General features: G+C 37.6%; 1 protein-coding gene across 1 annotated transcript; it reads right to left on the bottom strand.

Moving 5' to 3' along the window:
• Positions 1-711: 711 nt before the first annotated feature.
• On the bottom strand, positions 712-7,375 carry LOC106714464 (cardioacceleratory peptide receptor). The gene is made up of 10 exons (XM_045678352.1): positions 7,266-7,375; positions 5,174-5,309; positions 4,993-5,096; positions 4,726-4,819; positions 4,308-4,403; positions 3,787-3,969; positions 2,642-2,737; positions 2,217-2,397; positions 1,769-1,901; positions 712-1,080 (listed from the first exon to the last, which is right to left on the bottom strand). The coding sequence occupies exons 1-10, from the start codon at positions 7,371-7,373 to the stop codon at positions 931-933; spliced, it is 1,281 nt and encodes a 426-aa protein (XP_045534308.1). The 5' UTR covers positions 7,374-7,375; the 3' UTR covers positions 712-930.
• Between the last annotated feature and the right edge of the window lie 6,496 nt (positions 7,376-13,871).

The following is a 13,871-nucleotide window of genomic DNA, read 5'->3' as shown; positions in this document are numbered from 1 at the left end:
TTGAAGTATATAAAATATTTTTATATGCATTATTATGTGTTTATATAAAAGATGCAAACTGAATTTAAAACATAATGGAATTTTTTTTATGTTATTCTGTTCGCTAGAAATAATTAAGAAATTTATAACTTATTCAAACATTTTACTTATTTAAATATTTATATAACGTACGTAATATAACATGGGTATTTGTATTGAGTATGTACATATGTAACAATTATATACAGACAAATTGGGTCGCATCAAGATAAACCCTGTTAATAATTTTTGAACTTACATCTAAAACATCGATTTAATATTTATGTATAAAACACTTGGTCTTCTTAATATACACATATTTAAAATACTTTGGATAACAAGCCAAAGAAATACAAAAATTATGTAGTATAATTATGTCGCAATTGGTGTATTTAAAAAAATTGCACAATTTTAAAATAAAATTTGAATGGATTTGTATGTTGTTATAAGCGTAATTGTAAACACAGATAAAACATGTAAAAGTGTTCAAGAACGTGTTAAATTAAAATATTTATTTTATAGATACGTTTCTTATATACATAATTTTAAGAGAACGTTAAATATATTTATAGAAATTATTTATATTTAATTCTTTATACAATTCGCTGACCTCTATTAATGGACTGGCTATAAGTCGTAGTTTTTTGTGACTATTTGATTGTTTTCCATTTTGGCTCTGATGTTGGTGGCGGTGTTGATGCGAACTAATATTATAGATAGAATTAAGTGTCACGTAACTTCAACAGCCGCTTTTCAATCGGAACGAAGCAAAAGCGGTCATTTCCAATAAATAGCCTATCCATTTATAGAGATCAGCCATACAACTACAAAAATCTGCTGTCATTATTTTTCCAAGGGCTACCAATCGAGACAATAACAACCTCTTTATAAAGAAACTCTTTCTCTTGCTCACTAAAGAAATGTATCTTCCCTTACCCTGACAGGTTGGCTGTTGTTGTTGGTTTGTGTTTCGCCATCGGGCACGTGTAGTCGCACCTTGCGGGAGTTGCTGTTGCATTGGTGAATACGTTGCTTTGGAGCTTTTATACTGTCGTCTTTTAACTATGAAAAAAATAATTGGAATTGAAGTTAAACCATTATTTCGGAGAAAAAAAGGTCGCTCATTGAAGCAGCGAAAAAACAGTTGTTACATATAAGATGCCAAGATTTTGAGGAAAAGTTGTACGAAAGTTGTGTTTTTCTATTTATTATTTAATAAAACGAACAAGTCATCAATAAACTTAGTTATCTTGTATATTTTAATCGTTAAAGATTAATATTTGAAAAATGTATATACTACAAATATCTCTGTCATAGAGCTGCAAAAGGTCAATCTAATAAAATAGAAATAAGAATACAAAATATATGTCAGAGTTAAATTTGCATTTCAATAGTGCATGCAGAGAGCATTGCACTCGTATGATCGACGAGATACGGACCAGCGCGCACATTTGCGTCACAATGTCATCCGCTTGCAAGAGCTTCGAGATTTATATTCGCTTGCAACCAAGATGTAACCTCCAAAAGTTGTAAATATTTATCTTCAAAACTAGCAATGCATGAACAGTAATAAAACAGCTACGAATAGCTGCAAGCTGATCCTTAAAAATATCTTTACAAAATACGATAATTAATTTTGAGTCAAATTACCACTGAATTTTTGATTAACAACAAGTTACAACAAGTTATACTCTCTACTTCTCCTTTTTGGTAATGCCTCTCTTTCTCTCTCTTGTTAGCTAGAACGTACCCTGATGGTGAGCTCATGTCTTGTTCTCCTATGCGATGACGTCAGCAGTTCTGTGTGCGCACGCGACTCATTGCCCGCAGGGCTGCCGGTGTTCTTCATCCAGCACCAGAACCATTTGTATGGCGGAATGTTTCTAGAACATTGCACTTGTGTTATGTATAGCACTTATATATTTTTGAGAATGTCAAATTTATTTCACAAAAATTCCAGAAAGATTTTGTCACTTTATAGAGAGTTCTTAACGTGTTCCATTCTAGCGTCGAGTAAATGAGGACCTATTGTCTTAAAAACATCACAAAAATATCAAAATAATTATACATGCGAATAGTAGTCGAGATCGTATTTTTGGACAGACTTTTCACCCATTGCAGTGTCTCAATATTGTCGCTTAACGAAAAGGTGAACAAATAACTCTCTTGAATGTTTAGATTTGTTATACAATATTTACCTGAGGCTAACGAATATCCTGTTAGAGAATATGAAATATATGACGGGGTTGGCGGCGGAGTTGAGAGGTGCGAGGCTCTGGATGAGCGAGGCGACGGCAATGTTGGCTTGCGTGTCCGGAACGTAGCCGTAAACTTGTAGCAGGTCGAAGATCATGTACGGCGACCAGCACAGCACAAACACTATAGTTAAAATGCAATTTTTTGTTGTAGCAAGTTATTGTTATACAGAATGCCTTAATTTGTGAATGGTTATTCAATTGTTTGATTTGTAACTGTCGTTACATAACCAAATAAACTAAACATAAAGAAAGAAAAGCGAGTGTTGACCAATCAAAAAGTTTTCTATCTGATCGAAAATGTTTTTTTACCTTTCGTTTTATTAAAATGCAAGAAAAAGTTAATATTAAAATTACTTTATTCTTACCAAAAACAATAACAAAAGTCATCTTGACGGTTTTTATTTTCGCCTTTGGTATAATACCGCGACTGCTCGCGCGGCGGCTGTCCAAATCATCGCTGTCTGCAAATTAATACATAGAATTAGAAGTTGGTACATACTTATTGTAAAATGTAGTTACGTTTACAAAATAAATAATTCGGAAAAAAAATAGTTACTCCATCTTCTAAAATATTTCTAAGGCAAGTCACGTTTCAACTAATTTACTACGAATTTGCTACGCAATTGCTACGAATTTGTTACGAATCTTCTCATTTCAGATTTGCTCTCTAGGAACTATTTTAGCATGTTAAGTGTTTAATTTGTTAATGAAATACTTTTGCTTCTTTATCAAGCTACTTAGTATTTAATTAGGCTTCTAAAATGATGAGGTGTCTTCATTTTCCATATAAAATTTTTCTTAAACCTACTGGTGGAAACTTATGTACAAATAAAAAAAAACTTGAGAGGTGTTCACACCCGGTTGAACACCCGGATGGAACGAAGTTCCTTACGATTAATTAGTGAAGGAACCAATGTTTATTCTATGAATAAAAAACTTAAGTCTTCACAAGAAGTACATTTTATTTCTATGAATTTTCGTTATATATTGTCACGTCGTTGCCATGGTGAAGTAGCGCTCATTCGTCGTTAACATACTTACTATAGCAAAAAGTGTCGTGACAACTTTTCGTAAGAATTTTTTCCGTCTAGCCCCCTTTCACAACGCGCGATAAGGAACTTCGTTCCAAAAACTTGAGAGGTGTCAAGGATCACCCGGATGGAACAAAGTTCCTTTCTATTAATTAGTAAAGGAACCAATGTTTATTCAATGAATAAAAAACTTAAGTCTTCACAAGAAGTACATTTTATTTCTATGAATTTTCGTTATATATATATATATATATATATTGTCACATCGTTGCCATGGTGAAGTAGCGCTCATTCGTCGTTAACATACTTACTATAGCAAAAAGTGTCGTGACAACTTTTCGTATGAATTTTTTCCGTCTAGCCCCCTTTCACAACGCGCGATAAGGAACTTCGTTCCAATATTTTATTAATTTCGAATATTTAGTAAGAATTTTGCGTTAAATAGTAACATTGTCTCATATCATAGTTAGTGTACTTACATTGCCTAGTAGCGGCGGCTCTTTTACCCAAAACTCGCCTACTCTTCTGTCGTATGGTGACTACGATGACACCGTAGCAAGCGGATATCGTAAGCGCGGGTGCTACAAAGAGTGACACGAACACACTCGTCATCCAGATCTGCCACTGCAGCTCGTTGATACTCGACCAACATTGAAGTGTACCTGCGCAAGTGCCTATATCACTTACTAGCTAATGTCACCAACTTCCTTAAGTGGATGTCTACGTGGCCGTGTTACCACTGTCTTAAGACATGTTTTGATACATGTAACCATCCCTTTCATTCTTTTTATCAAAATAGAGACTGCAATATGCACCAATGCAAGTATAATTTACGGCAAGCAGTGTAATTTATGGCAACATATTATTAGTTGCCAGCAACTTTGCTCGCATAGCCGTTTTACAATGTTATTGTTTACTCGTAGGCTAAGCTTTTAAGTTCTTGTATATATAACTCGTTTTCTATGATTAAAATACTACCCTTTTTATTGATTTTGCTTACCTTCGATATTTGCTTCGTCAAAGAGAAATAGCATTGGAGTACAGAATAGAAAACTGACTAACCAAGCGCCTAGAATAAGTGCTCTAGCACGCCGCCCTGGAAAAAGTTCTACATTAAAATTACTCTTTCTTAATGACTTATTTATTCTACCCCTTTTACATATTTTCTTTGTCTTCCGCCTTTTCCTATATCAATGCTAAAAGCACATCTCAAATCTTATTTGTTAGGGATATCAATAATTATCCGAAAAACTACTTTATAGCTTTAAATCAATACAAAGTTTAAGTAAAAATCCTGATTTCAATTTATTTCAGTAATGTAACAAAGTCAATAACTGAAGATTGTCTTAAATCAAACTTTAGTAATATAATTTAACGTCTTTGTTTGCTTTAAAGTTGGAAAATAAAACTGTACTCACAGCTTCCCGTAAAGTTCATTGGATGTGTTATGGCATCGCATCGATCAACGCTGAGTGCGACCAATACGTAAGTTGATGAATATGTAACTACACCCTGTAACAAAGTTTCCTTAATTTTAGTCGAATACTAATTAAAGTACAGGATGCTTTTTTTTCAGTCATTTTATATTTGATTTTGATAACTATAATTTCTATATATGAGTATTTCAATGTAGTATTACTTCTATTTAATAAAGATACATACAAATATTTGATGTATCAACAAACCTGTAAATATTTCATCAATTTGCAGGCTATGGATCCAGCAAACCAAGATATCGTTATCCTTTGTATTAAATCTGGCAGAACACTTATCAATCCCACCCACAAATCTGTAAAAAACATGAATGTCATACATTTTGAATACCTTTTAAAAAGAAAGTATTTATAAATTAGTACTTAATATTACCGGCTATTGCAAGCTGCATAATAAAGAAGTTCATCCGACTTTTCCTGGACTTGGTGAGCAGTAGTGCCAACACCACGGTAGCATTACCCGCGACGATCGCCACCAGCAATACCCACAGTACGGCCAACTGTGCGGTCTGACAGCAAAAACATTTATAGTTATAGCGGCGCTGTTATTCCGGTTCGGTATTTTTTTATATTATTTGGTGGAAAACAGCCACCTGGATTCGAAAAAGTAGAGAAGTGACCGCTGCCCATAGAAATCCGCAATCGAAGATGCGTTGCCTCCTTTTAGTCGACGGAAGAGAGGACGCACAGAAAGAGAATATTTTCCCTTCTGAAGTGTCACCTTCTCCGAAAAATCCACTACCTTTTTCTTATAGGAAGGATGGGAAGGTAAAGAGGATCAAATATACGTCTTGCCAGACAAATAGTTAGTAAACAGTAAAAAAAAAAATCACCTGGTCAATTTTTTTTTTCAACCAGGTCAAGTAATGTCAGCCACAGTAACGTTAATATTTTAACTAGATAACCTTGTTTTCAGTGTTCATTAAATAAATTTATCCAGATGATCTTCACTTAACATTCTAGTGTAATCAACAGAAAAAATATCATTTAACCTTTTAGAGTATAGGAAATTATTTTAATTAATGTTATAAATTGTCCCACAAATCGTCGTGCATAATTTTTCACTCCAATCCTTTTAAATGAGATACTTAATGGTGTTCTTGAAGGATACAAAGAATTTAAATAATGTAGTATCACTAATTATTTTCTGGCGCAAGTTAAAACCATAAAGCGATTTATTTTTACCAAATAATATTTGATGTGCATACATGAAAAAAATAATGAAAGAATACCGGTCAACATTTCTCAGGGATTAAGCCAAAAACTGATAAATAAACACAGAAACCAAAAACTTGTTCACTTTCTTGCAAAAAACGTAACCTTAAGTTTCAAATTTATATAGTATCAGAAATATTATAATACTAATAATACTACACATATTCTTATTCAGGGTACTAGAAAAAGTAAAACACAAACCATTTCGAATTGCGCTCATTAAATGCACCATAGTTTAAATGAGATTAGAATACATAATAGGTGTCTAGACCCATACTTCAGAAGGGACATTCTATCGAGCAATTAACTCGTACCCTAACACCGAGTGTCGGCATAATCAGAGCTATTTGTGAGTGATGCAACTTTATTACTATGGTACTTTGCCGTCATTACAACTTGAGCACTTAAAGAGCTTAAGTAATTGTTAACGACCCTGTTCTCGACCCTGGTAACGAAGTGTTATATTTAATAACATAAATTCTACAACATAGATTCCAGTTAGGGTTGTACAAGAAACTATTATAATATTGCTATCCTTGTTATTTATTCAGCAAAGTAGGTTGTACTAAAAGAGAGAGTGTGTTAAAATCGAGTGTTACGAATCTATTATTGTTTTAATAAATAATACCCCTGTATGGAATTCCATCATCAAACCAGCATAAGATTACCACATACTGAGCACAAGTGATATTTTTCTTATTATGAATACACTAAATATTTTCACAGTGGTAGATCCCGCAACAACAATATTTGTTGGGTGCACGAATGAGCTGGGTCGACCGGTGAAATACCACGACCACACAGAAGACAGGCGTCAAGTTGAAGTAATTCCGCGTTTGGTCTGATTAGTGTGGTGCTGGAGGCCTAATTTTAGTCCTTTTTCATTTCTCAACCTTTTCTTATTAGGAAAGGATGGGAAGGGGAAGTGGATTCTGTGCGTCCCCTTCTCCGTTTATTAAAGATAGGCATCACATCTGCATTTGCGGATGTCTATGGGCGACGGTCGCCTCGCTAATTCGGCGAATCCAGGTGGCCACCTTTTAATATAAAAAACAACCACTTTGAAACTAAATTTGAAAATGTTTCGTCAAAAAACAACCTTCATTCAACCTCTGTTACATTATTAATTCATGCCATGCCTTGCAAGATTGACATGCATGTGTAATTTACAAATACGGTTGAAATAAACTGAGTCGGATTCTTGAGGTATTTACTGAACGCTTTAAGTTCTCTCTAAGGAGTAATCTCACCTGGTAGAAATAGAATTTGTTGATGGTAGTGCCATTTCTTGTGAAGTTTGTGTCGAATGTACTATTTATATCTAAAAGACTGCAGTTGTAGCAATCTGACGCTTCCATGACAGTTGTCTTCACATCTTGCAGTTTAAATCATCTGCGAACAAGAAAAATGATTTAAGAAATCAAATCAGATTGTGAAGAATACAATGAAAATATTAAGTACTTCTCTATAAAGATAACCTGTTTTGTAGTGTTAAAATAAATCCTAGATCTTAACTATAAAACAGTGTGTAGGATTTAAGTTAAAATGTAAACATTTCACGTGAACCTTATCATTAAACGCTAAAGTTAGTCTTGCTTTATTTCATATAAACATATTAACATATTGTGTTACGTGATGATGAAGGAAGGAGGTTATACTTCTTTGTATGTCGCTAATTTGTTCGATATATAAATCCGATTGAGAAATCGGTGTATTAAATTCGATAAATCAAAGGAGGTTCACTTCAAATACCTTCATTATGACCTTGTCTTGAGTATGAAGTTTTCATTTATCAAAACAAATACTAATCAACCCTCGCATAGAAGGGTACGTCTTGAATATAATTAATACTTCTGTGATCTAATTCTCTCTCTCTCTCTCTGCCTAGCTCGAATCCCACATGGTGGTGGGGTCGGCTTTTCCAATCAGTTTCCTCCACCTCGCCCTGTCCTCGACAACGTGGCGAAGCGTACCTTAAGGTTACAATTTGGGACTAACTTCTTTAGCCGAGTTCGTCCTCCACTCGGTAGCCCTCGCAAACTATTCGCAGATGTAGGGCGATATGTCTGCGCGTCGTTATTCGGCGACGCCCTATCTGTAATCGTTTCTGTATTTTGTAACCTATCCATCTTACATTCAAAAGATTTGGCGATGTTTGGATTTATTACTATGGTGCCGATTGCCATCTGACACACCAAAACCTACCCCCTCTTGAGGCAGGGAAATCCTCGGATATTAGGTGATAAATCCGTAGAGGTCTAGTTATCCCGCCAGACTGATCGGTCGTCAGAGCCTCGTTCGTTGTTCAGCAGGGTGTACCACGTGCAGGTGAGGTTGACATTTGGTATGATAAAGATATTGGTTTCATACCCCTAACACCCCTTCTGTGATCTAATTATTAAATAGAATTTGTTTACTAAATATTATTGTTTATTCATGTATAATTAATGTTTATGTAAGATAATAGAGTTATGGGATGTTTTTATGGTATTGCAGATTTCATTTTGCCATAAACATGTAATATTATTTTTTTGTGTTATTTTTATCAATATCTTCGTAATGTACCGTAAATTGAAAATCTTTGCAGACATCTAAAACTAATACGTCGTCGCTGGCTTCAAGCCAAGGTTCTGTTCAATAACATGTAATTTGATTTTATTATAGTAAAACTAAAGCTAAAATTAATAGTTATTAAAATGTATTTAATGTTATATTTTATTATACATTTTATTAGATGAAAAGTAAAGAAATTTAATAATTTAAATTAAAATAACGCCATTATTTGCACATGCCAAATTAGCAATCCCTATTTACCTATGAACCGTATATTACTAAATAATACTGTTATGACTTTAACTATGATTAGTCTGAAACTTAAAAGCTTAAATCCAAACTATGCAAAAATAGTTATGCTGTTTTTTTGTATTTATATCATAAGGTTTCAATTGAGCGAACGGGTACCTGAATTTACCGAAATAGAATACCGACTGTTGCCCATAGACATCAGCAATCGCAGATACGTCGCCTTCCTTTAACCGACGGAGAAGGGGACGTACAGAAAGCGAATATTTCCCCTTCTTACACATCCCCACCTCTGTCAAATCCACTTCCCCTTCCCATCCTTACCTTATATGACAAGGGTGGGAAAGGGAAGGGGAATTAGGCCTCCGGCACGCAATACAGTTTGAATTAAACAATGAAATTAATGTTTGTTTAGGAATTACTTAAAAACTATTGAATACACTGTAAAAGAACTGATCACATGATATTGACTAACATAACATAACATAACACAACATAACATTGAATAACATGGTATTGTTGCTTTAACCGTGTTTATTCTTATCAAGTCATAATCGTATATTCTAGAACATGAATATATCTTTCGTATTTATTGACTTGGTAATAAACAGATTAATTTCCTTTTCTTTATACGATCAATCAAATTTGACAGGACTTTAATTTCACGAGAATCAAGAACCCTGTTTGTCGTAATAAGTACAAAAGCAGACAACATTGCCGTGGGCTTTTACTGCCAACGTACCAGTACAAAAACATATTGTAACTCAGGGATAGATTTTCTAAAGCCAATCGTCAATTATGTCAAAATTAATAAACACATTTTTCGTGTATTTCACTAATTTTAATACAAAATTTGTCGAAAACCATATGATGGTGATTATCCCATATGTTTGTGCTAGGCCTGAGGTATTTTTTGCAAAATAAAAGAGAGTCAATATTACAAGTGGTCATCTGTACTTACTAAAATTAATATCGTTTACTTCTGACGCATGTTATTTGTATGAAAAATTCGTTGTCGTAACACTAAATAAAACACGTGAAATAACAAAAAATATAACATGACGGAAGGTTTCAACCCTTGTATGTACATTTCCGAGTATTTCCAGTACTCAAATTGTTTCTCTTAACACTCCCGAAGAATTCATCAATGTCAGATTCAATATTTATCTTCACGGGAAAATGAAATGAGTTTCCTTGACAAAGGAAAAATCATTCTTGGCTCGTTTTAGCAACGTTTATGACTTATTGAAATAATTTACAACGAAGAAATTTATTTCCGAGTAACTGCGGTTCTTTCGTTAAGTCTTTTTTAAATCAGTGTATAGTTTTTGTTTTATATTTCTGATAAAATATAGAAACAAGTAATGAACTTAAACTACACAAGTCTTATCGGAAAACGTGTCTAAGAAAAAGTGTTTTCTTTCATTCTTCTTAAAGAGATAAATGTTAGCAGTGGCATTGATAAATACTATTAAAGTACTAAGAAAGAAAATAAAATATATGCATGAACCCTCACAATTTTCCTTAGGGGAAGTGTTTTTCGAAGGACTGACAGAAGGGTAATTTTTTGTGTTTTATAATTCATTACAGATATCTTTTAAAATATGAGGTCGCGAGTCTTATATTCACAAAAATCTATATTACTAATATTATAAATGTGAATATTTAGATGTATGGACGGATGGATGGATGTTTGTTTGAAGATATCTCCGGATCGGTTCAACGGATCTTGATGAAATTTGGCATTTTTTTTTTTTTTTTTTTTTTTTTTTTTTTTTTTTTTTTAAAAAGTTAGCGCTTGACCACGATCTCACCCGATGAGGTGAAGATGTGGTCTAAAGATGGTACGCGCTAGCTTTGTAGATGCCTATTCACTCTACTCTTGAAGGCCCCCACATCGTACTTGGACGGAAAAACTGACGCCGGCAACTTATTCCAATCCTTAGCAGTACGCACAAGGAACGATGATTCAAACTTTTTCGTTCGAACGCGCGGCACGTCTACTGCATAAGGATGGATTCCAGCCGTATGTCTGAACGTCCGATGGTAGAAAGGTGCTGGTGGAATTATGTCGTGTAATTCCTGCGCACACTCCCCAAAATGCAGCCTGTAAAATACCGAGAGACTAGCCACTCTACGCCTGTGCTCAAGACTGATTAAATTTAGGTCTTGGTCACCGAACAACTTTTTGGCTCGCCTCTCCACCGAATCTAGTGCCGCGAGTTGGTACTTTGCTGCGCCTGCCCAGATATGACAGCAGTACTCCACACATGGCCGGATCTGTGCTTTGTATAGGGTCAAAAGCTGTCCCGGTGTAAAGTACCGCCGTACCTTTGAAAGGACTCCAAGTTTCCTTGCAGCTACCTTCGCCTTAGACTCTATGAACTGTCCGAAGTTAAGGTTCGACGAAATTTCGACGCCCAGTAACTGCAGACAGTTGGTGAATTCGAGGGACACATTCTGGAAAGTGGGAGCTAGGGTGAACTCGCTCTTTTTGGTGGTGAATACACACGCTTGTGTTTTGGCGGCGTTGAATCGCACAAGATTGGCCTGTCCCCAAGATGAGACTGCCTCGAGTGTGCGATTAGTACGCTCTACCATGGCCTCACGTTCAGACTGTACTTGATCTCGACTGGTCCGACCTACCGGTAGATATCTCTCTATAACTGTGCTGTCATCTGCATACCCAAAGATACCGGGAATGAGCAGGTCGTTAATATGCAGCAGAAAAAGAGTTGCAGAGAGAACGGAACCCTGAGGAACACCAGCATTAGTCGCCATAGTGTCAGACGAAGAACCGTCGACAACGACGCGGAGCGATCGCTCACTCAGGAAGTCCTTGATCCACTCTATCAGACCAGGGGATATACCGTAGGCTGGAAGCTTGCTTATAAGGCTGGCATGCCAAACCCTGTCAAAAGCCTTTGAGATGTCGAGAGAGACAGCAATGGCCTCCCCGTTCTTTTCTAGGGCCTCGCCAATTAGGTGAGTGGCATACACTAGAAGGTCTCCTGTCGACCGATTTCGGCGAAATCCGTATTGTCGGTCGCTGAGGAGGTCATTCTGTTCTAGGTACGCGATGAGGCGGGAGTTCAATACACGTTCTATAATCTTACAGAGTATAGAAGTGATTGAGATGGGTCGATAATTTGCAGGGTCGGCACGACTGCCTTTTTTAGGCACGGGCTGCACATTAGCCAGCTTCCAGGATTTAGGCACTTTTCCAGCTTTGAACGAGAGGCGATACAAACGTGTCAGAATTGGAGACAACTCGGCCGCGCACGTCTTAAGAACAATAGCTGGTATTCCATCCGGTCCACTGGCTTTGTTCACGTCTAGACTACGCAATACTTTTAAGACCTCTTTCTGCCTAATGCGGATTTCCGACATAATCGTCTCGCAGCAGGGGATTGAGGGTGTTTGAGCATTGCCGATGTCAAGCCGCGAATTATTGGCAAAGAGGGTTGCAAATAGGTCCGCTTTCTCTTTTGCCGTGTGAGCTAGTGTACCATCGGGTTTTACCAGCGGTGGTAGTGAGGGCCTACAGAAGTTCGCCTCTACCGCTTTAGCTAGGGACCAAAAAGCTCTACTACCGCAGGGTTGCCTGGAGAGCTTTGCGCCAATGCGATTGATGTGACTCAGGCGAGCCTTCTGCAAAATCCTTTTGTAAGACTTGGCGGCTTGGTTAAAGGCTCTCTTCTTATCAGCTAAATCCGGTAATTTACGCTGTCGAGCCTCAGACCATGCAAGATACGCCGAATGTTTGCGCTTTTCAGCTGCCGCGCATTCGGCGTTGAACCATGGCCGAGCTTTGCCACCAATGGGGACGTCTTTATAGGGTATGAAATATTCCATAGCTTGACGCACCACATCGGTTATGACATCTGCGCATTCCGACGGATCTTCAGAAGAGAAGCAAACCTGCCGCCAAGGATAAGATGCAAAGAAATGACGCATCTCGTCCCAATCTGCTGCCTTGTATTGCCATATTCGCCGAACTCCGCGTATATCACGGTCTGGGGGAGAATAAGACGACACAGATTTCACCAGACAGTGGTCAGAGGTTCCTAAGGGTGAAGTTACCGCTACAACGTATCTGTCTGGATCGGTAGTCAGCAGAAGGTCAAGGCAATTAGCTGTGTGACCAACTACGTCAGGTACCCTAGTCGCTTCTTTTACGAGCTGGGTCAGGTTGAACGACGACGCAAAATTTCGCGCTTCTTTCCCAGCGTGGTCGGTTTTCTGGTATGGGAACAGCCAGTCTTGGTGACAAGCGTTGAAGTCCCCCAAAAAGACAAGTTGCGCTGTAGGATACCGGTGTTGGACTTTATCAGCGGCCTCACTGAGTTGTTGAAATAGCCGATTCGTCTCCTGGTCACCACTGTGTGCGCGATAGACGCAGGCATAAACGATCTTTTCGATGCCTGTGTCCACCATAACCCAGATTGTGGAAAATGTGGGGTCCTCCAAATGACGCAGACGCTGGAGGCAGATGTCACTGCGGACGTATACACAAACTCCGGCGCGTGGATGAAAATTATGCTCCATAGTATAACCTGGGTAGTCAAGATACGCCGCGTCTGTGGGACATCGAATCTGCGTTTCCGTAAGAAAGAGTAGGTGCGGCTTACTGGTCTCGAGGTGGTGGTGGACCGCATTGATATTAGAGTGCACTCCTCTGATGTTAGTGAAGTGCACTTTAAGTGAGAGGAAGTGCATCCGCTGTAATTTCTTACTCTTTCTTTTTTGCTTGGCCATGAGGAGGGAGTGAATGGATGGAGGAAGGAAGTTGAGCGAGGCAATGCTACAATAACCCCATAACACAGCCAGATATGATGTGCCGATGGGGGCTTGACACGGAGACTGCGGGGACGCCCGAACCCCCCCAGAGATCGTCATCGGGTCCTCTCACCCGGTCGCCAATCGGCACGATGAAGCCACTCTGGGATTTTTCACAGTTGGCGGGGCAGCCTTTCGTGAGTGGCTAACCCACTACTTGGGCCCCCAACTACCTGCGGTCGGCCAGCGGAGAACCGTGCTTCGGATCCCGCTAC

Source organism: Papilio machaon, chromosome 6, assembly GCF_912999745.1.
Source record: "Papilio machaon chromosome 6, ilPapMach1.1, whole genome shotgun sequence".
Lineage (NCBI taxonomy): Eukaryota > Metazoa > Arthropoda > Insecta > Lepidoptera > Papilionidae > Papilio > Papilio machaon.
The sequence above is the reverse complement of the archived record's forward strand: the minus strand, read 5'-3'. Positions and strand labels throughout refer to the sequence as shown.

Bases quoted from the DNA above. Each gene is read 5' to 3' on its own strand.
- LOC106714464 (XM_045678352.1), bottom strand. From the start codon at position 7,373: ATGGAAGCGTCAGATTGCTACAACTGCAGTCTTTTAGATATAAATAGT. The intron at 5,097-5,173 runs GTAATATTAAGT...TGTTTTTTACAG, and splicing joins TATGCAGCTTGCAATAGCCG to ATTTGTGGGTGGGATTGATA. The intron at 2,738-3,786 runs GTAAGTACACTA...ATTAATTTGCAG, and splicing joins AGCCGCCGCTACTAGGCAAT to ACAGCGATGATTTGGACAGC.